The following is a 24,476-nucleotide window of genomic DNA, read 5'->3' on the forward strand; positions in this document are numbered from 1 at the left end:
CTGAGCAAGTACGAGGAATCTGGGTAACGTGGGCTTGTCATAGGCACACATAGCAATCAATATATGCCCTGCCTCTATACTCCTGACCTATGGGGAGAGAAGTCACTTTGCCTTTTATAAATTTTGAGAATGTTGTCACCTAAAGCACTCCAGCAACAGTTCTGAACCCTACTGAATACAAAAAGAAAAAGAAGAAAGAAAACCACCACCCATCTAAGGGAGTCTAGTTAACTGAAAGTTCAGTCAGATCAAATAGACCACAAAACTTTGCAACACAGATGGAAAGAACCCAATCTCTGAGGAGAAAATTGATGAGGACATTAATAGAAATGCAAATAAACAGTAGAAAGAGTTCATGGGCACCAACAAAATACATAAATGAGCCTAAGAGGAGAGTGACCACTTGTGGTAGAAAAATGGCCCCCAAAGGTCCCCAGAACCTGTGAGAACCTCATATGTGATTAAGGATGTTGAGATGGGAAGACTACCCAAGTGGGCCCAATGTAATTACAAAGTTCCTTATAAGAGAGAGGCAAGAAGGTCAAAGCAGAAGAGGAGATAACATGATGGAAAGCAGAGGCTGAAATAATGTGCTTTGAGGATAGAAGAAGAAGCCATAAACCAAAGAATGCAGGTGGCATCCAGAAGCTGGAAAAGACAGGAAAAGTTTTCTCCTCTATCAGAAGGAACATAGCTAATACCGATTTTAGCCCTGTAAGATTCCTTTCAGAGAACTAACCTTGAGAACTGTATGATAATTTTGTTATTTTAAGCCACTAACTTTGTGGTAGTTAGTTATAACAGCAGTAAGACCCCAGTGAATGTCTTAAATGAGAAGAATGAATGGAAGACATATCTACAAATATATGAACAAAAAAGTAAAGAGTTGGAGAATTTGAGGGAAAAGATACAGATATTTGGAGGATAGATCCAAGAGACCTAATTAGTATTAGGTATTATGGAAGAAAAAAAAGGAAGAGATGGAAAAGAGGCAATAATTAATTTCCCACAGATACAGAAAGACATAATACACAGATTTAAATGCACCCGAAGTATAGGCAAGATTGATAAGAAAAGAGAGACACTTGGGCCTATCTTGGTGTGATTCCTGAACTCTGGTGTAGCAGTAGAACTATTGTTTCTTTTTGCACTTTCTGTTTGGTGAAAGGGAAATATCTTTGTTGTTGATTTTTCCTAATGTGAAAATTATATATTTCTAGTGTTAAAAAATCAGATAATATATTTAAAAAATAAAAATTGCTTGTAAGTTCATCATTGAGATATAACCACCATTAATACTTTTAACAGCTTGACTGAGGTATAACAAACATTAAAACACTGCACATATTTACAGTATAAAATTTGATAAATTTTCACACAAGTATTCATTTGTGAAACTATCACCACAACCAGGATAATGGATATATTCATGAATACCAAAAGTTTGCTCACACTTCTATGTAAAATCTCTCGCTCCTGCTCCTATTTGCCTCCCACCTGCCCCATTCCCAGGCAACCACTGCTCTGTTTTCTAGCACTATAATTAGTTTTCTAAATTTTTATGTAAATGGAATCATACAGGATGTATTCTTTTTTTGTTGGGCTTCTTTCTCTTAACATAATTATTTTTAGTTTCAGCCAGGTTATTGCATGTCAATTAGAAGGGTGGAAATTTCAGTTCTACCGCCCACCTTCCCAGGTGAGGTGGGGGAGAGGGGATGGAGGTTGAATCAGCCAATGGCCAAAGACTTAGCCAATCATGACTATATGATGAAGCCTCCATAAAAATCCATGAGGACAGCTTTTTGGTCTTTTCTTTTAGAAGAGCTTCCGTGTCCTACCAAGCAGGGCCCCAAGCTCCACAAGGACAGAAAGAAGGTTCTTTGTTCAGGACCTTGTCCTATGTATTGCTTCATCTGGCTGTTGATTAGTATTCTTTATCTCATCCTTTTGTAAACTGGTAAATGTAGGTAAGTGGTTTCCTGAGTTCTGTATGCTGCTTTAGCAAAGTAATTGAACCTAAGGAGGTTATTGGAACCCCTAATCTGTAGCCAGTCAGTCAGAAGCACGGGAAATAACCTGGGGCTGTGACTGGCATCTAGGTTGGGAGGGGGGAGCAGTCCTTTAGGACTGAATCCTTAACCTCTGGAATCTCCAAGTAGACAGTATCAGAATTGAAGTGAATTCTCAGACCCTGCTGGTGTCTGAGAACTGCTAGGTGTTGTGTTGGGGAGGACCTCTCATGTTGGAACTGGGTCTAGGAGCCTCAAAAGAATTGATAAAACCTATGGGGCTCCTGGGTGGCTCAGTGGGTTGAGTGTCCGACTTTGGCTCAGGTCATGATCTCGCAGTTCGTGAGTTCGAGCCCCGCACCCGACTCTGTGCTGACAGCTCAGAGTCTGGAACCTGCTTTGGATTCTGTGTCTCCCTCTCTCTCTGCCCCTTCCCCGCTCATGCTCTGTCTCTCAAACATGAATAAATGTTAACAAAAAATTAAAAAAAAAAAGAATTGATAAAACCTAAAATTAAAAGAATCACTTCTTATTTTATTATTGATAGATACCTGAATTGTGTGGCTATCAAATGAGAATGTTTATCAAAATTCTCTTGCTAAGGGAATAGTTTAATGCCTGAAAATGACTTGTTCCACTTGAGAATACTGCTACTTATTATCATACTAGCAGCCTCCCAAAGAGGCCATTGCTATCTGTTTTTTACATGAAACACCCACTTCTGTTAAATATTTCTGTCTCTAATACCTATAAATGTTTTCGTGGAAAAAATTTTTTAAAGATTTCCCTTTTCTTTTTTCATGGGTGTAAAATATTGTCTAACTAGCCCTGGCATTTCAGGGGTCAAGCAAAGGTGGGTAGAGGCAAAGTGTGTTGAAAATGCTTATTTATAACATTGAGGATGCCTGCTTGTTTTCTTGGGGTCCAAAAGTGCTAGTTACCACTCTGCATATGTGCACTTTCAATGATGTGACCAATGTGAATGAGAGGTAATAAAGGAGTCATATACCTCTTCCTCTTCTTCCTCTTCCTCTTCTAGCTCCTCCTCAACTTCAGCGTTGGCCTGATAGTCTTCTGTTTCTTCATCATAATCTTCCATAGTTAACTCCCATCCTGCATACTGGAAGGGTTCTGTAAAAAAAAAAAAAAAAAAAAAAAAAAAAAAAAAAAAAAAAAAAAAGATGTAACTTTTGGGAAGATATTTTTAGAATAAAAAGATATTAGCATAAAAAAGTAGTCAAAGATTACGAAATTTGATTATAATGACTGATCTTAGTTTAAATGTGTATGCAAACAGGTCTTCACAAACTCTTTAAATGACAACCGGCCAATTTGGCCAGTGCTTTGTGCCCCGGAACTGTTATGATTGGCAGGTGCCTGCAAGATGAGGTTGCTAAATATTTTAAATATCAACCTTGAATGTACTGAATATTTTACTTCCTAAACCATCAAGAAAGACTTTAAGCTTTCACGGTGCTTTTAATAATATTACCTGCTCTTGACAATAAATGTTATGATTGTGGCTCTTACTTTCCATAATCTCAACTACTTTTTGAAGTAGTTCCTCTGGTGTTTTGTCAGCAATCTCCAAGTTTAAAATTTGAACGAAAGACTCATGGATTGCTGGTTCCAGCTGTTTCCAGCCAAAGTTGAAATTTTTAACCTTCTCTTTAATTGGCTCCATTTCAGGAACATCAGGATAAGCATCTTCTGGAAACTCAGGGAGTACAACTTTTGAGTAAAGGTTAAAGGAAAGAAAAAAGAATCTTCAAATATTATATCTTTAGACATATTGTGAAAATAATTTATACTTTATAGTATTTTAAAAACATTTGAAAGAAATAAACTTAGTTTTCTAATTAATAATATTACACTCACAAATCATATTTTAATTATGCTTCGTTTTTTATAATGGCTTAGATGAATTATTATTAATAAAATCAAAATTATTTGGATAATTATTAATAATTTCATATAGCAACTTTAACTGTTAATGTATAAAATAAAATTTGATGGAAAACAGTACTATAAGTTGGCTACATATATTTTTAATGTAATAAGCTAAATTAATACATATCAACTGGTATACAACATAGAAAAAAATAAGTAGGAAATTGGTACTATGCCTAAAATAAGGGACTACGCCCTTTGTAAAAGAATTTGAAAAGTACTTTCACACAGTAAGTACTTTTACAATCTAACCTGTTTCAGACAATTCTTTAATTTCCAGGGCCTCTTTGGATCCTTTTGAAATGTCTGTTCCAACTGTAGTATCCTCCCCAGGCTCAGATACTTAAAAAATAAAGCTAATAGTTAGTGTTTGAATTTTAAAACACTATTCCTTTATGAAATTTTTGGCACAAAGAAAATTTCAAAACACAGTTTAATTGTGTATACTATGTCTAAGTGAAAATACAGTTCCTGTTAGGTGAAGTATGGCTTAAAATATTTAATAATATAGAGTGAAAAATGAAGAATATTTAAAAATATATAAAAGGACATTGACCAAAATAATATACACATGGCACATCTAATTCTGAGTGATAACTGTTGTTAATTGTTAAATATTATTCAGACTTCTGTTCACATGGCATCAGACTAGGAGTTCCTGATATTTATTTTAATTTCTTTTTTTTTTTTTTAACATTTATTTATTTTTGAGACAGAGAGAGACAGAGCATGAACGGGGGAGGGTCAGAGAGAGGGAGACACAGAATCTGAAACAGGCTCCAGGCTCTGAGCTGTCAGCATAGAGCCCGAGGCGGGGCTCGAACTCACGGACCGCGAAATCATGACCTGAGCCGAAGTCGGCCGCTTAACCAACTGAGCCACCCAGGTGCCCCTCTTTTAATTTCTTAATCCACCCATGAAAATACACCAAAAAATCATAAAGTGACAATGAAAGACAATGATATATCAAAGTCCCAGCTGTGCGTGTATTGAAGATATAGATAGAACACTATTTTCCTGGATGTTATAAGACGTGCATCACATACCATCCAGCAGAGATGGTTCAAGGAAGGAAGAACTAGTTGTCTATCTTCTCACTTTATAGTCTCTCCTAGTTCTGAAACAAAAATTTTGTGTAGACCAAATATATAACATATTTATGTAATATTCTCTATATAGCTCCATTCTGTAACACTGGAAACTGTTTTCCAAGCTAAAGTAACGGTTTGGTCCTCTTTCTACAGAATTCTATAATTAATACCCAAGGGAGGGGCCCCTGGGTGGCCCAGTGGGTTCAGCATCCGACTTGGGCTCAGGTCATGATCTCATGGTTTGTGGGTTTGAGCCCCACGTCGGGCTCTGTGCTGACAGTTCAGAGCCTGGAGTCTGCTTCAGATTCTGTGTCTCCCTGTCTCTCTCTGCCCCTCCTCCCACTCATGTTCTGTCTCTCTCTGTCTCTCAAAAATAAATAAACGTTTAAAAAAATAGTCAAGGGAGTAGGATATAGAAGAGGACAAACCTAGGGCTGGTCTGGTGGTGATATGTTTAATTGTAATGTGCTCACTTATCTAAAGAAAAGCATTATAAATCATGACGAAGATAAGAAGAACACCAAGAATATACAGGGACTTCTAAACTGTCTTAGCTTCTCTGGCTAATTATGGAATGAAATAGTCAGAGATGATGAAGATCCAGTGCAGTATAGGAGAGACAGATAAGATGAATATTTACTAAATATCACCACTTGAACTAGGCCAATGCACATTAACTTTACCTTCAGGTCTATATCTGAGAGTACCAGGCAAAACATTAAACATTAAAGGAAAATGTGTGTGTGTGTGTGTGTGTGTGTGTGTGTGTGTGCATGCACAAGCATGTGTGTGGATTGGGGGATGATTCTTATAAATATTCCACCTATTCTTCCTGTTGGTTTCCCTACTCTACCTACTAGAGCTCAATATAATCTGCTCCATTCAAGGACAAGTCAACAACAACAACATAATGACAAGGCCCTTGAAAAGATGTTATAGTGAAGGGAAAGAGTTATTAAACCAAAGATTTAGATGAAGAATTTGCTTTTGAAAAGGATTTCTTTTATGAAGCAGAGTAAATTTTAGAAAATACATGCTCGGTATACTCAAAAAGCACAGGAAGACAACATAGCTTATGAAATAAGAATCATGAAGCAAAAAAGAGAGACCAACCTAAGATAAAGGCAGGGATGCAAGAAAGCTAGTTCCAATAAGAAAGCAATGCAAGGAAATGTAAAATGCAATAGCAGATTCAAATATGCATCAGGATAGAGGCAGGATAGAGGCAAAGAAGCAGAAAATAAATCTCAGGTGGAGGACAACAACCTTCCAAAGAATACAGAGAAAAAGAAAAAAGACATCAAAACTATCAGGGAAAAGATTAATGTGGTTGAGAAACAGAAACTAACCAAAAATAATAAAAAGTAATCCTGAAAAAGGAATCTGAAGCAATAAATGAAGGTATAATTGAATAAAACCATTTTAAGCTAGACAAAGACTAGTATGAAGATAAAAAGAGCTCACTGAATTCCAGGAAAAATCGCTCACATACTAGCAAAGTTAAAAAACATAATGGAATTGAAGAATATCTTCTGAGCATCTCTGCAGAAAAGAAAAAAGAACATGGGGGTGCCTGGGTGGCTCAGTAGGTTAAGCTTCCGACTTTGGCTCAAGTCATGATCTCATGGTTTGTGGGTTCAAGCCCCGCGTCAGGCTCTGTGCTGACAGCTCAGAGCCTGGAGCCTGCTTTGGATTCTGTGTCTCCCTGCCCCTCCCCCCATTTGCACTCTGTCTCTCTGTCTCTCTCTGTCTCTCTCTCTTTCTCAAAAATAAATAAACATTAAAAAAAAAAAAGAAATGTCCCAGAGAAAACCTTTCTCTTAGGCTTGAGTCCAATCAAGTCACAGGTCAAAACAAAACAAAATGCCATGCTTAGGAAAACTGAAAGGAAATATATCAGAATATTAAATATTTGTTGCTTCTTGCTGGCAGGACTATGGTGATTTTCTCCCATCTTTCTATTTGTATGTTTCCTATAATTATCATGTCACGTCAAACTTGACTGGATATCTGAGTGATTTTTAAATACACAATTTAATGTCAATTATATCAGAACCATGATCACTGTCTGAGAGACATTTTCTAAATTTCAACTTGTCTATATTCTATTCAATATGTCAATTCACTGTGACCTGTGGATACAGTATGCAGCTAAGTCACCCTTGAGTGTAAGTTTTCAGGACCAGGTTTTTCATAAGTACAATACTGAGCTTTTTCCATGATGTAAGGCAACCATTAATAAAACTTTTCTTCAGCCTAATTTTTTTTCCCCTATGACAGTTCTCAATTGTGATCAAGTATAAGAATCACCTGAGGTGTTCATTAAAATATAGATTCCTAAACTCCATCCTATACTTGCTTCAACCAGGACTTGGGTGGAGCTTAGGAGCCTTTAAAATAAGAAACTTAGCTTTAAAATTTATATTTATTTCAATTCCAGTGTAGTTAGTATACAGTGTTATGTTAATTTCAGGTGAACAATATAGTGATTCAACAATTCCATACCTTACTCAGTGCTCATCAAGATAATTGTACTCTTCTGTATTATGTTAAAGTGAAATAAGTCAGAGAAAGAAAAATATCATATGATTTCACACGTATGTGGAATTTTAAGAAACAAAACAGATGAACGTAGGGGAAGGGAAGCAAAAATAAGATAAAAACAGAGAGGGAGACAAACCATAAGAGACTCTTAAATACAGAGAACAAACTAAGGGTTGCTGGTGGGGTGTTGGGTGCAGGGATGGGCTAAATGGGTGATGGGCATCAAGGAGGGCACTTGTTGGGAGGAGAACTGGGAGGAGCACTGGGTGTTATATGTAACTGATGAATCACTACATCCTATTCCTGAAATCATTATTACACTGTATGTTAACTAACTTGGATTTAAATTTTAAAAAAAAGATAATTGTATTCTTCATCCCCTTCACCTACTTCACCCATTCCCTCACCCATCTCCCCTCTGATAACGATCAGTTTGTTCTCTATAGTGAAGATTCTGTGCTTTGGTTTGTCTCTTTTTTTCCTCTTTGTTCATTTGTTTTATTTCTTAAATTCCACATATGAGTGAAATCATATGGTATTTATTTTTTCTCTGATAGGCTTATTTTGCTTAGCATTATACCCTCTAGATCTAGCCATGTTGTTGCAAATGGTAAGATTTAATTCTTTTTTATGGATGGATAATATTCCAGTGTGTGTGTGTGTGTGTGTGTGTGTGTGTGTATACACACCATATCTTCTTTATGCATTCTTCTGTCAATGGACACTTGGGCTGTGTTCATAATTGCCTCCTTAAGTAATTTAGAGGAGAATACTTTATGAAGAAAGAGACCCTTGGATAGAAGAAGTAATCACTAGCTAAACCAGATGCAAGCCCCTCTGTGAAGTAAAATATGGTTTAATATGGCCAAAGAGACCCATTTTACAGAAGCAAACCAGCCCTGGAGAAGCCTAGTCATGTCAACATTGTCTAGAATTGGGCTAGAACTGACCCTAACTAGAATAGGATGCTGGCTTTAGAACATCCAAAGTAGGTTCTCTGGGGGGAATTAATCAGATAGAAGGCAACAACACTGAATTGTCCCATAGACCTATAACATCAGTAAATACTAATTGTGAGCTATTGTGGACACTGGAATTATAGGGATATGTTTGACATGTCATATTTGATGGATGTCAGTTGCCTTTCTTTCTTTTGGTATTTTATGGCCTGTCTTCTTGTGAAAGGTAGGTGGGTAGAAGAATCATCAGTTAAATTGATTAGGTACTGAAGAAAACAATGAAGTTTCTGGGTAGGAGCTGAAGTCAATAGAGGTGTGGGACTCCTAAAAGGAAATTGTATGTTTCATCCTGCTGGCTCCTCTGTTTGGCACAAGGGATCTGATTTTGTACTTATTGTCTCATAAAGCTAATGCTAATCCTACAGTAAAAATGATTTATGTTGAACTTGAGATTTCTCACTGTAAAAATTCCTCTTAGTCCTGGTCCTTTTACAGCTAACAGCGGGTTCTCAGCCCTTAATTACTCCAGGCTGGCATGTAGCTGCAGGTATCTGAAGGCCTTTAGTTTGTAGGATTAGTTTCTAATCCAATACTAACCATGCTTGAAAGCATTTATGTGCCTCATTCCCACCACAGTGGGGTCCCCTGTCTTGCTGCTTTAAGACACTCTCCTGAGAGTAACTTGCATTGTCCACAGACTCCTTCTTAGAGCCCTGCACTAAGGTGGACCTGTGAGGCAGGGCTGGCTCACAAGTGTGTGACCCGTGCACTTGCACAAGGTCTTTTGCTTAGAATGGCCTCACACTTAGATTAATGCTCTTTGGTTGTCATTTTGAAATTTTTAGTAATTTTACCTTTGAATTGTTTTTTTTAAGCAAAATCAAAAGGGACTCCAGGGGGACAACAGAGAGTGCATGCGAGTAGAGATACGCACAATATGTGTTTCCCATCCCTTGCTCTCAAGTTCTCATGAACATTCCTGACGCCCCACCGTGAGCGTAGAATTCTAAGGGACCTATGTGTGAAGGAGTCATGTGATTGAGTGTTGTGGGGGGAGGGAGGACTCTGGCAGCAATGAGAGACCATGCTTTCCCTTGAACTACAACTTGCTTCAGATACTGAAAGAAGGTGATAGCATTCAAAGAGACGTGAATAATCAAGGAAACTTTCTTACTCATATTACTTTCCTGTATAAGCTAAACATTTAGGCTGAAAAGGATGATGTAGAGGTAAAGGAAAAAACAGGGCAACCCAGAGTTCCCTTTCTTTCAGTCTTCCCTTAATCATTAGAAAGCTGGAGAGTGTTGATAGAATATATGTGCATATTAAGAAGCAAAATAAAAAGCTGAGCTAGTTTTATGCATGGAACTGATACAGTATTCTGTTAAGAATGAAATGCATATGCATGTACAAGCTGCAAAATACAAATTGTATAATTTTGGTGACTCTGCACATGAGTTAAATGCTCTTATATTTCCATTTAAATATGGCATTGTACGACATAAAGATGAACAGTAAAATCCATGCTAATGAATAAAATTTAAAATTTTTATTTAGTTAAAATGAGATTAAATAGCAAACCAAAAGCACCATGACAAATTGAGAGAGAGTCTGTGGAAGAAAAGGAAAAGCTTCATATTTTAGTACATTTAAAGGCACATTTTCCTGCTTTTTGAACCACGAGACTCACATTTTACATAGCTGGCCCTGCTCCTGAGTGCCAGTACCAGGGCAGAGAAGATTTGGCATTTCTATGACATTGCAACCCATGTGATTTGGACTAAATGCCTGCTCTCTGGAAGCTCATGTCACCATTCTTAGCCTGCATCCATTTTATTAACATAGAAAAGACACAAATACACACATGCATGTGCACACACACACACATACCCCGATGGACATAAGTAGAATTAAGGACATGGCCTCAGTAGAGTCTAACCTGATTCAGGTTCTGTTTCAGGGACCTCCGGCACTTCAGGTTCCTCAGGTAAGGATCCCCTGGTCTCCTCGGCTACTTCCAGGGCCTCAGACCCTTCCTGAGCTTCAGACTCCTCACCTTCAATCTCCTCTTCAGTCTCTGGATCAGCCTCTTCTAGTTCTAAAAAAAAAAAAAAAATAGGAGAAAAAAATCATTATTCGCTTTAGGTTAACAAATATTTAATTGGACGTCAAGGATTCTGATAAGTGCTGAGGCCAAAACAAAGAATAAGGAATGGCCTTGCCCTCCTGGAGCATGGGGTTTAATGAGGGAGACAGATACAATGTCTACATATTTTATCTATTAAAATGTAGTGGTAAAATATGATAGTCATGTGCTCGGAGTGCTAGGGGAACATGGGGCTAAGGGTTTTAACAGTAAAAAACTGGAAACAGCCCAGAAGTCCATTCAATAAGGAAATGGCTAGAACTGCACTGATGTGGAGCCATTAGCTATGTGTGGCTATTGAGCACTTGAGATGTGGCTAATCCAAATTGAGGTGTGCTGCAAATATAAAATACACAATGGATTTTAAAGGCTTAGTATGAAAAACTGAATGCAAAGTACATTCAGAAATTTTTGCACTGATTACATGTTAAAAAATAATCTTCTGTGTATATTAAGTAAAATATAATTAATGTCACTTGTTTCTTTTTGCTTTTACGTAGCTACTAGAAAATTTAAAGTTACATATGTGACTTGCATTGTCTTTCTATTGGGCAGCATGAGGCTAGATTTAACGTATACATGACAGATTTTCTTATACCTAATTGCAAATAATGGAATATGTTGATTTGTATGTCAAATGTAAATTTTGAAAGCATAATTCCAAGTTTTATGGAGTTGCATGTAAATCTTTCAGGAAGAAGATGCGGTGAACGGTGTCAGAAAACCTATCTCCTTGGGGCGCCTGGGTGGCTCAGTCGGTTGGGCATCCGACTTCGGCTCAGGTCATGATCTCGTGGTCCGTGAGTTCAAGCCCCGCATCAGGCTCTGTGCTGACAGCTCAGAGCCTGGAGCCTGTTTCAGATTCTGTGTCTCCTTCTCTCTCTGACCCTCCCCCGTTCATGCTGTCTCTCCCTGTCTCAAAAATAAATAAACGTTAAAAATAAAAATAAAAATAAAGAAAGAAAACCTATCTCCTCAATTCCTTTTAATATATTCATGAAATTAAAAAACAAGATATTTCTATGCAGATGATACGAGAAAATGAATGAGCCTGTTTTCTGGACTCTTGTGGAAATTTCTTCCTCCACTGATTACCTTCCAAGACTATGTGGTATGAGATACCTCTGGCATCTGAATGTTAATCTAAATCTGGATGATTAAGCACCCAGAGCAAAGCAACCCCAAGTATTTTTTCTTATAGGTCTGGGTCTGTACCAGGACTACAGTGCATGTGGCTTCCAAGTAGGTGACTTATATTGTGGTGACACTTTTGTGTTACATAGAGGAATTTATGGTGATGCACACAAGGAAGAAGTAGCGTTTGCGGAATCTGACCAGGGCTTGGCATGACGTTATGTGCTGTACGGCCGAAACTCACAATGTCTTTCAACTGAGCATCTTCTCATAGTAAAAAAAATTATCAAATGCCTAACATGCATACATGTAGTTATTTTTAAGTTGAATTCTTTTTTTTTTTAAGTTTATTTATTTTTTGGGCACCTGGGTGGCTCAGTTGGTTAAGTGCCCAGCTTCAGCTCAGGTCATGATCTCACAGTTTATGAGTTCGAGCCCATCAGGTTCTGTGCTGAAAGCTCAGAGCTTGGAGCCGGCTTCAGATTCTGTGTCTCCCTCTCTCTCTCTCTGCCCTTCCCCTGCTCACTCTCTGTCTCTCTCTCTCTCCCCAAAATAAATAAATATTAAAAAAATTATTTATTTTTGAGAGAGAGAGAGCATGTGCCAGCAGGAGAGGAACAGAGAGAGAGAGGGAGAGAGAGAATACCAAGCAGGCTCTGCACTGTGAGTGCAGAGCACAATTTGGGGCTCGATCTCACCAACTGCAAGATCATGACCTGAGCCAAAATCAAGAGTTAGATGCTTAACCGACTGAGCCCCCAAGGTACCCCTATAAATTGAATTCTTTTCCATATTAGGTACTTTATAAAATATACAAATGAAGAGTTTATATAATGATGCTGAGAAGTGTAAAAATTCTAATACTTTTTCTAGAATTCTAATGGCTAATCTGTGTACCAGGTAAGTGAGGAATGGATTGAAAAATGTGTTAAGATCCTTATACTATCTGCGATTTTACTAAGTATGTGTTGTATTAGTTGTCTATTGCTTCATAATAAAGAACTCCAAAATTTAGTGATTAAGACAACAATAATCACATGTTATCCTTGCAGGTCCTGGGGTCAGGATTTTGGGGGTAGCTTGACCGGTGGCTCTGTCTTTGGGTCTCTCATGAAGTCAAATGAAGATGTTGGTCAAGGCTGCAGTCTCTGAAAACCTGTCTGGGGCTGGAGGACTGACTTCTGAGGTGGCCACTCAAAGCCTGAATGAGCTTCCCAGGGAGCAGGGAGAGATTAGCCCTGAGTTAAGTCCTGACCCACAGAAACGTGTACGGAATACAAATGTGGCTCTTTTACAGTTTTGGGGTGGCTTGTTGCCAGCAAAGGAAAACTGAAATAGACACTTTTTACTCTTTTGAATCATGGACCCTTCTGGCAGTCTGATGAAACTTATGGGCCCTCCTTAGAATAATGCTTTCAAACCCATAAAATAAAATTCATAAGAATCCAATTATATTGAAATGTAGGTATGAAGATATCAAAATAAATTTTGTGCTGTAGGAAATTTGTGAACTTTACTAATGCATTAAATAACAACAGGTAGCAATTGGTTTAATAACTACCATCATTTTGAAATAGTGATAAGCATAACCAGGATATATAAAACTGTAATGTGACATGAAAGTATTTTTGTTCCTATTGGTGACAAAGTCAAGATACTACTGATACTATTATGGTTTGTTGCCTATATTAATTACCAGTTGAAGGAAATATTAAATTTCAGATAAAGGTTAGGGAAAATAAAGTTGTAGTTACTTTCCCATTCAAGCTCACAGGCCTCTGAATTTTATGCATAAACCCTAGGCTAAGAGCTTCAGTCTTAAAAGAAACTTTTGGAGTAAATTCTTCTATAATGGAGATAGAAGTTTAAGTTCAAAGAAAATAGGTATAGCAGGAGATTGGCTGTTTTCTCAACTTCCCCAGGAATCCTTCTACCAGAATTCCAGCAGCCGTGTGTCGTACATGACAAGGGCAGCTGTTTTACGACATGCTGCATATGATCCATGTAGAGAGTACATACGTAGGTATCTGTGTGGGAGCTCTTTTCCTATGACTCCATTACTCTAGTGACCATATAATTTATTATCTAAATTGGAACACTGAGAATGAAAGTGGATCAAATAAATATTTCAATACCACAGGCATAAACCTAGACTCTCATGGGCAAACAGGGATATATGGTCACCTTGTCTGTAATTCACTTGAAATACTGCAGTTTCCTGCAGTAACAATACAAAATTAAATGACACATTATTAGTGATACAAATCTGTGTTTGCCTTTTGCTTTCTCATTCATAGCTTCCAACAGGCTTTGGTTTTCTTGTATTCCCAATGCCTCTTCTGTGGCTTTTCTGAAACGAAAATGTCCAAAATTTAATCATCTTTGGAAATTCAGACATCTCACAATGTTACAGTATTTGAGGCTTATGATGGTAAAAAATAGAGTAAGTTGTGTATAATGTTCATTATACTTTTTAACTTTACACTGTAAATGTTTACTTTGCTGATATTGAAGTCAGTTAATTTTCCATGTTTTTTCCACCCAGTTTTTTTCTTTTTTTTTTTTGGTAAGGAAAGTTGCAATGTTACACTTTAAAAAACTTTGGCTGTTAATTGGGAAATTTGTCAAAATTAATAAAGGATTGTCTCACTCCAATTTGAAAAGGTAAATGGGAGAAGTTGGACCATTTTCCCTTCGGATTAAGTGGAAAACGTTCACAAAATAATGTTAAGTGACAAAAAAGCATAATATAAAACTATGTATAATCTAATTTTAATTTTGTACTTAAAATTTATATAAATCATGATCAAAAGATTAGAAGAAAACTAGTCAAACTGTTCACAGTAATTATCTCTGGATGCTGGCATTATGAGATTTTTTTCTTTTACTTATCATTTTTTGCATTTAAAAATTTTCTAGGGACGCCTGGGTGGCTCAGTCAGTTAAGCGTCCGACTTCGGCTCAGGTCATGATCTCACGGTTCGTAAGTTTGAGGGCCACGTCGGGCTCTGTGCTGACAGCTCAGAGCCTGGAGCCTGCTTCCGATTCTGTGTCTCCCCCTCTCTCTCTACCCCTCCCCTGCTTGTGTGCTGTCTCTCTCTCTCTCTCTCTCTCTCAAAGGTGAATAAACATTTAAAAAATGATAATAAAATAAAATAAAAATTTTCTATATTGAATAGATAATTATCTTATCTTTGTAATCAGAAAAATTATTTCCTTATTTCCATTCAACACAGTAATAATGAAATTTGGAGACTTGAAATATAAAAATATAAATATCTGGAGGGAATCTGTTTTTCACTAGGGTTGAAGCACTAAGCCTGCCTTCATGATGAAGACAGGTATAAGGAAAGCTAGTAAAGTGATGAAGTAAAGCAATACTTGTTAAAATTAAAATTTGTATACCTTTGACCTAAAATTCTATATCTAGGACTTAACTGTCGAGAATTGACATACTACTGTACAAAGACACATGAATAAGAATGTCGATTGCATTTAAAAAAAAACAAAACCAAAAAATTGTATCAAGTATTCACCAACAGGGGATGAATTAAGTAGAGCCTATTCATACTGGTTGCCCACGCTGGGGCAGTTTTTCTGACTGTTCTGTAAATCTGTCCTTCTCCATATTCAGTGTTCTTTGCATCCTTTTCTCCATCTTGTGAAAATCTAATTATTTCTATTCTTTTCAAAAGACACTGCTATACTTCTTTTGCCAACAGATGTATTTCTTGTTACTAGGGAATGTTCTCTCATTTAGGTATTCTAAATCCTGCAATCTCGCCTGCAGTCGTGGTGTAATTCGAGTTCTCTTTGTTCATGACCCGGACCTCTGAGACTCCTGGATATTCTTTCTTCACCCCTTCCCCATTTGACTGCGTGCCCATCAGCAGTCATCCTGTTTATTTCAGACAGGGCTCTTTTGTGAACCTTTCCTTGTCCACAGCCTAAATATAGTAAGCCACTGCTAAGAATCTAAGACTTGACAAGAATGAGGAAGAATTTTGCTGTTAGTTGTTAGTCACTTCTACAAAACCACTTGGATAAATGAGTCAAAGACAAAATGGAAGGACAGAAATTATCTTGGACTTGACTGGCACATCTGTAAACTGCTGCTATAAAAGCTGCAGAATTCAGTGTGTCTGTAGATATTTGGCCCAAGTTGTAATTTTTAATCCTGTTAATTTTATCTCCTTTCCAACTGAGATGCAAGGCCTGTAAATGACTTTTCTTTTTTCTTTTTAACAGTTTTAAATTCCATTCTCTCCAGCATATGAAAAAAATGTTTGTTTAAAAATACTCATGTTGAATTTTTATTTATTTATTTATTTATTTTATTTTTATTTTTTTTTTCAACGTTTATTTTTTTGGGACAGAGAGAGAGAGAGCATGAACGGGGGAAGGGCAGAGAGAGAGAGGGAGACACAGAATCGGAAACAGGCTCCAGGCTCTGAACCATCAGCCCAGAGCCTGACGCGGGGCTCGAACTCACGGACCGCGAGATCGTGACCTGGCTGAAGTCGGACGCTTAACCGACTGCGCCACCCAGGCGCCCCTCATGTTGAATTTTTAAAGTATAGAAATTAGAAAATATATAGAACATATACAGATGCAGAAAAGCTTGTTTTAATCTGGGCAAATCTTTGCCTGTAAGAAGTTTACAAAGATGTGACAATTTGGAATCAAAAGAGGTAACAATTGATTATAGAGACAGCTCACAGAGTTCCATAGGATAAAAGGGAAATGAAGGTAGAGTAGGGAGAAAGTGGAGTTCTCTTTTCCTTTTTTAAAAAAAATGATACGTGTGGGGCGCCTGGGTGGCTTAGTCAGTCAAGTGTCCCGACTCCTGGTTTTGGCTCAGGCATAATCTCAAGGTTGTGGGATCAAGCCCTGCGTTGAGCTCTATACTGACAGAGTGGAACCTGCTTGGGATTCTCTTTCTCCTCCCTCTGTTCCCCCTGCTATGCATGCACTCTCTCCCTCCCTCTCTTTCTCTCACTCTCTCTCTCAAAAAAAAGATACATGTATATGTAGTATGTATTCTAAATTATCTCCTTAAAATGTTGCAGACCTTCAGTCTAAAAACCACATGAACTTTGTTTTATTCTTGTGTTAATATCTTCATCTGTTCTCAAATATTTCCATTTCTCATACACTGGGAAAAAATTAGGTAATCCCTTAAACCTTAGCAGATGGTAGCTCCATTTATAAGAAAACTTGTAAAAGTTGAAAGCAAATGTAATACATTTGTAATTATTGTCTGAATCAATATCTTGTACTCAATATATCAAACACTTTTATTAAATAACCTAACTAAATTATACTTCATATATTTTGGTATTGAGTTCTTAAAGGAATGGCTAACTTAGATGAAGAGTAAACACTGAAAAAAAAAATCCCTCTGACATACACTTATCAGTTATCTGCCTCCCCTGCCCCTCATTATGTGCCTCCCAGCTTCATAATTTCTAGAATTCAAAGAGGCTCCTAAATCCCAGCTCTAACTGCTGATATCTGAGGGGAAAAGGAAATAGCATTCGAGAAAGCTCCTGTCTATAGGTGTTGTCCTTAACGGCAGGAGCTTTGGTGGATTAGCATAAAGAAATTTAATGCTTACATTATCACTTTGAGAAGCAGGAATCCCAGTGGATGAATTACAATCTAAAGCACGTTTCAGCAAGAAAGAACAATTAGCAAATTAAGTCACTGCTTCTTTTCATATTTTATTCTCCAATCTGAAGAACCTGATAGTTTATTAAAGTTTAGTTCTTGACCCTGCCGTGGACAAATAGATAGGTGCTCACATTTGTAAAAGTTCTTCAGTGCACCCAGACTGGAAAATAAACTTTGATGTTGAGCCTGCCAACTATAAATAATTAGTCTTGTTTTCTCCTTATGTAGAACATAGTCAGGGTTCAGATTTTAGTTATTTCACACAAGTGTACTTTCATTTACTTTTTATCATGTTATTCTTCAATTTGTGGATACTAGTCAGCGAAATTATTTAAGTCACAGACAAATATGGTAAAAAAAAGTCTTGCTTGTGCTCAGTTTTTTTTACAGTGTCTTTTGAGAGTCAACATCTGATCTAGAGTAAGTTCGATTTCGGGCTGCGAAAACATGCCCAACTCGGTACTTTAGAGAATCTGTAAGTAGTTGTAAAACTACTGTTTTTTTGTTTTGTTTTGTTTTTTAAGAATTGGATCTACTTAGTGGACCACTGTTTTGTTATTAAAGATATTTCATAAATGTAGCTTGTAAATAGATATAAAAGATTTGTTAACTTGTTTTATTAAGCCAGGCAGATTTTACCTTGCTTCTTCTTCCTCTTTTTTTTTCTTTTGTAGTTCATCTAATAATCTTTCCAAAATCTTAGAGTCAATTTCAGGTTTATTCTCTAAATACAGTCTATTCAGTAAATATTTTCCTGAAATATAAAGAGAATAACATTAATTTTGAAGCTCTATAAAATACAGTGAGATATATTTTGGAAATTAACAATGAAAAATTATTTCTGCCCAAATCCAAATACATTTTCCTTTAAGCATTTATCTAAGTAGAGCCCAGGTTCTTTAAAATACTGAGACCATCTCAAATCCTTTCTAAGAGATATATATTGGCATGTTAAACATAATTTAAACATGAAAAGAGATAATATATTCCCCCCCTTGAAACTCTTTTCAAATATATTTCCTTAAAAGGCAAGATGACAGAATATTCTTAGCCCCCATGTCAAAAATTAGTTAACCATAAGTGTAGGGGTGTATTTCTGGGCTCTTTATTCTAGGTGTCAGTTTTTGTGCCAGTACCATACTGCTTTGATTATTATAGCTTTGTCCAAAGGGATGGAATAGTTAAAATTGAGTTCTTCTATCTTTATATACTTAATATTTCCCATTTGAGGTGAATAACAACAGGTATATAGTCTCTAGTCTCAGCCTTATCTATTTCTCATTTAGAAGTTATAGTGCTGACTGGGAATGGGGTGTTAAACTGAGCACCAAAGAATAATTGTTCGGGCCTGATGGAACATCCAGGGATCCAGCACGCTATCCCTGGCCATCTACTTGGTGAATGGATGTCTCATTTTGTGTACCTCTAAGTCACGAAGGGATTGTTGGGGTGGAATATGTACCTAGGAAGAGTGGAGAGTTTTCCATTTTGTATTGTAACTAAACATAGTATCACCAAGAAAAACTTCACTTTCAAATTTACATGATGAATATATACCAACCATTGTTTTCTGTATCTGATAAGCAGATTACTAAGTCAGGTATAATTCCTTTCTCGACTAAGACTATCCACAGTTCTTTTATAATAGGGCAGTTGTCCAGGATCCATCCTCCATGTTTTGGGGCGCTAGAAGACCTATTTGTGTTTTCTTCAACAGCCTGTTAAGAATGACACACTGGTATTACCATCACAGCCACAGAAGTCAAGGATACTCTTTGATGTATCATTTTTGTGGACCTTAACCAATTATCTTTCAAATTCTCACTGGAAAGAAAAAAAAGAATCAGTTCATTTTAAAAGGGAAAATTCTAAGGAAATCAACTAAGTTTTAAAAATTAAGAATGGGAAGCAAAAGCCTTTATTAAATACATAGAACAATACATTTTTGCTATATGCTATTCAGTATTATATATATATATATATATATATATATATATATATGTATGTATGTATATTTTTAGAGAGAAAGAGAGCATGTGCGTGCACACGTACATGAGTGGTAGAGGGGCAGAGAGAGAGAGAGAGAGAGAGAGAGAGAGAGAATCTCAAGCAGGTTCCATGCTCTGCATGGAGCTCAATGTGGGGCTCAATCCCACAACCCTGGGAACATGACCTGAGCCAAAATCAAGAGTCAAGTGCTCAACTGAGAGAGTCACCCAGGCACCCCTGTTATTTAGTATTATAGAGTTCAAATCCTGACTTAGGAGGTTTTAGGTACCAAGGGTCCATGAGTCTGCATTTCTAACATGCTCCCAGGTGACAGTTGTCCCTGGGCCACCTTTTGAGTAGCAAGGGCCCAGTCCCGCTTGCCTGTGTTAGTGACAACACTCTTCATTTCCCTTTTGCTTTTCAGCCCTCATTGTGAGAGCTGAGAATGTACTGAGATGGTTGCTAAAAGCAATAAGAGGAATCGGGGCAAACTCTGCCCCCAACCCTCCTCCCTCAGTGCAGTAGCAACAGCCTCAACACGAGCATGGAAATTAGTGATGTGGATCTGTGAATACACCTACTCTGAGGGTTTCAAGTTTGTGTGTCACCAGGTAATCATAGGATGTTAGAAGTGAAAGGGGAAGAGATGTCACGAGGATGGGTATGACTCCCTGGCCTCTGCAGAATTTAAGATTACCTACTTTTCAAATCTCCATCTCAGTGAAGAGTCTTTTAAAAAAAGAATTTTAAACACTTTGAAATTCTTAACATAGAGAATTAGAGAAAAAGAGAAAGCTATAAAAAAGAAGTATAAATGAAAATAAGTCAGACAGAGAAAGACAAATACTATACAATCTCACTTATATGTAGAATCTAAAAAGATAAACTCATAGAAACAGGAAACAGATATGTGGTGGCCAGAGGCAGGGGTGGGGGTGGGGGAATGAGTGTAGGGGATCAAAGGTACAAATGTACCGTTATAAGATGAATAAGTCCTGGGGATGTAATATTCAGCATGGTCTGACTATAGTTTACAACACTATATTGTATATTTTAAAGTTGCTAAGAGAGTCAATGTTAGATGTTCTCACCACACACACACACACACACACACACACACAAACTAAGTGTGTGAAGTGATGGGTGTTAGCTAAAATTATTGTGGTAAACATTTTGCAATATATACATAAACCATATCCTGATGTTATACACCTTAAACTAATACGGTGCTATATGTCAAATACAACTCAATAGGGGTGCCTGGGAGGCTCAGTCAGTTGAGCGTCTGGCTTCAGCTCAGGTCATGATCTCACAGTTTGTGAGTGCGAAACCGGTGTTGGGCTCTGTGCTGTCAGCTCAGAGCCTGGAGCCTGCTTTAGATTCTGTGTCTCCTTCTCTCTCTGCTCCTCTCCTGCTTACATTCTGTCTCTTTCTCCCTCACAGATAAATAAACATTAAAAAAATTAAAAAGAAACAAAAAGAACTCAATAAAACTGAAAAAAAGAAATATAAATGGTTAATGAAAAAAATTATTTTTGTTTTTATTTTTGAGAGAGAGAGAGAGAGAAAGAGAGCAAGCATGTGAGAGAGAGTGGGGGAGGGGCTGAGAGAGAGAGAATCCCAAGCAGGCTCTGCACCGTCAGTGTAAAGCCTGATGCTGGCTTGAACTCATGAACTGTGAGATCATGAGCAGAGCCGTAATCAAGAGCTGGATGCTCAACCGACTGAGTCACCCAGGTGCCCCAATGGGTAATGAAACTTTTACTGTCCAGTTTCAAGATATGAAAATTAAAGCAACACCGAGATGCAATTTATAATTTCTTCATCTCACTCAATGGATTTGAAAAATTTAATACCTTCATAATATATATTTTTTTATTTTGGAGAGAGAATGAGCACACGGGCAAGGGTGAGGGGCAGCGAGAGAGAGTGAGAGAGAGAGAATCTCAAGCAGGCTCCACACTCAGCATGGAACTCAATGCAGGGCTCAAACTCACGAACCATGAGATCATCCCCTGAGCTGACATCGAGAGTTGGATGCTCAAACGACAGAACCACCCAGGCACCACCCTTCATAGTATTTTATCAAATGAATAGATCTTATTTTGTTTAATTATTCTCTTACTGTTAAATGTTTACATCACTTACAATTTTAATATAACACTGTGATGAACATCTGTATATATAAATCCTTGCCCAAATGTTATGTATTTCTTCAGGTCAGATTCCTTAGGTCAAAAGGCATAAAAGAATGAACATTTTAAAGGCTTTTCACACACACCGACACATTGCTTCCAAAACATCTGTATCAATTTTCACTCTCCCTATGTGACTATCTCATTATAGCCTCACTAGTATAGATTATTATGCATTTTTAAAAATCTTTGGCAATTTGACAGGTAAGAATCTGTATCCCACAGTTTTAAGTTTCATATTTTTATCAAAATTTGAACATGAAAATTTTCAATGAACCATTTGCATTTCTTCTTTGATGAAATAATCTGTTTATCCCTTTTGCCCGCTTTTATATTAGAGTACTCTATTTTCCTTGATTTGTGAGAAATATTTATATTAAGGAATTAATATGTCATTATTTATTATAAATGCTTGCCCTAGTTTGATCTTTGTCCTAAAATTATGATTCTCATGTTTGTTTGTTTTTCTTCATAGAGAGAATCACTATTAAATAGCCTCTTTGTTGAGATTTTGCTTGAAAATTTTCCCACTGTGTTTGCGCAGGTCCAAATGCGGAAGTTATATTTCTGACTTGACCTCAAGTGACTCTAAGGGAAGAGAGAAGTGAAACATTATGGGCACATGACACTGCTTCAGGAAAGGAAGTCACTGAAACAGGGCAGGGGGAAGGTGCTGCTGTTGCTGAAGTGGCACAAGGCACTCGGGCCTGGACATTTCAAAACTGAGGGGAGGAAAGTTTCAGGAGGCAAGGACCTGGGTGCCTGAGGATACACGTTTTGGATGTATAGGTAAAACAGCTTCGGTGTAGGAATCTGTTGAGGGAGATTCCCCAGTTGAGGTCACTGTGGAGAGAAGGGGGAACCTGCCTTAGGATTTCACATCTGAAAGAACTCCTGAGTGTGCGGCCCAGCAGAGTGAAGGCGGGACTCTGAGCCTGGAGACTGCGCCTTGCAGGGCAAGTGGTAGGCCCTTTGTGCTTGGTCTGTGTCTGGCCCCGCTGTCACCAGAGTGATGGAAGTGGGCTTTCAGGTGTCTGAGCATTGAAAATAGTGTCACTCTCTTTGGACATCCTCAGGGAAGGGGTGAGTGAGAGAAAGTAATATTTAGAAAAATGATGTAACATTTAAATGCACTATTCATCTTTCTATCCTTTTGTGCTTTTAGCTCAATAAATTTTTCCCTGCATTTAATGCTGTTTTTATATTCCCTTATTCTATGTTATTTCATGTTTACTTTTAATCACTTGTGAATATATATATATAATATACACATACATGTATGTTTCTCACTCATATAAACAAATATTTATCACTGTGAAAAATATCTAGAGAGAGAGAGAGAGATTGAGAGAAGGGACTGGGAGAATCAGAGGAAGCAGGACATGACACAGAGACAAGGGAGGCCCAGAAAAACATAATGACCATGTGATGAACACAGGTACAAGGGCAGAAATGGAGATATTTTAGAGCAATAGCTGTGTGACCATGGAAGCAGAGCAAAACTGATGTATCACATAAAGAAGACTACAGTGACTAAAGAAATAGGTTGTGGATGTGATACGCAGCCAGATAAGTCATGGGCTGGACAACATATAGCGGCAGGTTCGACGCTAAAGCCCCACTTCCCTTGACGTTGTTCTCGAGACATTTTTCTGCTAGGTACTGGGCAAATACCTTTGGTATAGTCTGTGTAACAGCTTCAGTTATCACAAGTGTGCAGAGGGATAGGAGCAGAAAAAAGTTCCCAGTGTTCCCCAGCCTCTGTTGTTGTGTGCTCTGTAGCCAGTCAAGACAGAAACCAGGGAAAAGTGCAAATGATTTAGCACGGAAAAAATTTCTGTGCATTCGCCATTGCAAGGGGGTGACTCTTATTTCCCTTTGGTAGAAATGATACCTATCATTATTTCTGTATTTTTAAGACTTTAAAATACTGTTAAACTATAACTCTAAAAGATTCTAAAAATACCGAGATACAGATGTGGTTTCAGAAGCCTCCTTAACCCATCACTCTAGGGAGCCATGCCTAACTGTTCCATTTGCAAATGAAATGAAACCTATTCCCTTTTCCTGGACTGGATCATCCATTAGGCCCAAGTGCACCTGTTCTGCACATGGGCTGTGAGCTTCAGATAAGAAAGTGAAATTAGTGGGAAGCAAAATGGGAAAACAGGATACAAAAATGATTGCAGGAACAACAATTGGAAAATAAAATACAACCACAACGGTATCTAAAATAGCATCAAAATACATTACATACCTAAGAATAAACCTAATGAGAGATACTGAAGACCTCTATCCTGAAAACTACAAAACAATGCTGGGAGAAATTACAGAGCTACAGTAGTTAGTATGTGTGGTACTGGAACACAGATAGACAAATACGTCAATGGAACAGAATAGTGTCCAGAAATAGACCACACAGGGCCACTTGATTTATTTTTTAATTTTTATTTATTTTTAAAGTTTGTCTATTTATTTAGAGAGAGAAAGAGAGCACGTGAGAGGGGGGGCAGAGAGAGAGGGAAAGAGAGAAGCTCCAGCAGGCTGTTCTGCACTGTCAGTGCTGTTCCTGACACAGGGCTTGAGCTCATGAACCAGGAGATCATGACCTGAACCAAAATCAAGAGTTGGATGCTTAACCCACTGAGCCACCCTGGCGCCCCAGGGTCACTTGATTTATGATAGTGGGGAAAGGTTGGTCTTTTCAATAAATGGTGCCAGAATACAGCTGGATATTTGTATTAGAAAAAAATGAACCTTGATCCTCATGTTGTGGGTTTAAA

General features: G+C 37.6%; 1 protein-coding gene across 3 annotated transcripts in view; it reads right to left on the reverse strand.

Annotated features, from left to right (window-relative positions):
* AK9 (adenylate kinase 9) overlaps positions 1-24,476 on the reverse strand; it is a 132,319-nt gene that overhangs the window by 52,111 nt on the left and 55,732 nt on the right. For 2 of the 3 annotated variants that reach the window (XM_045499229.1, XM_045499231.1), the window contains 7 exons: positions 19,071-19,227; positions 18,149-18,263; positions 14,113-14,186; positions 10,496-10,654; positions 4,215-4,304; positions 3,543-3,743; positions 3,022-3,143 (listed from right to left, as the gene is read on the reverse strand). In XM_045499229.1, coding sequence (XP_045355185.1) covers positions 3,022-3,143; positions 3,543-3,743; positions 4,215-4,304; positions 10,496-10,654; positions 14,113-14,186; positions 18,149-18,263; positions 19,071-19,227 — 918 coding nt within the window. The remainder of the gene's footprint in view (positions 1-3,021; positions 3,144-3,542; positions 3,744-4,214; positions 4,305-10,495; positions 10,655-14,112; positions 14,187-18,148; positions 18,264-19,070; positions 19,228-24,476) is intronic. The other variant, XM_045499230.1, reaches the window with a different exon arrangement.

The sequence above is a fragment of the Leopardus geoffroyi genome, chromosome B2 (genome assembly GCF_018350155.1).
Source record: "Leopardus geoffroyi isolate Oge1 chromosome B2, O.geoffroyi_Oge1_pat1.0, whole genome shotgun sequence".
Taxonomy (NCBI): domain Eukaryota; kingdom Metazoa; phylum Chordata; class Mammalia; order Carnivora; family Felidae; genus Leopardus; species Leopardus geoffroyi.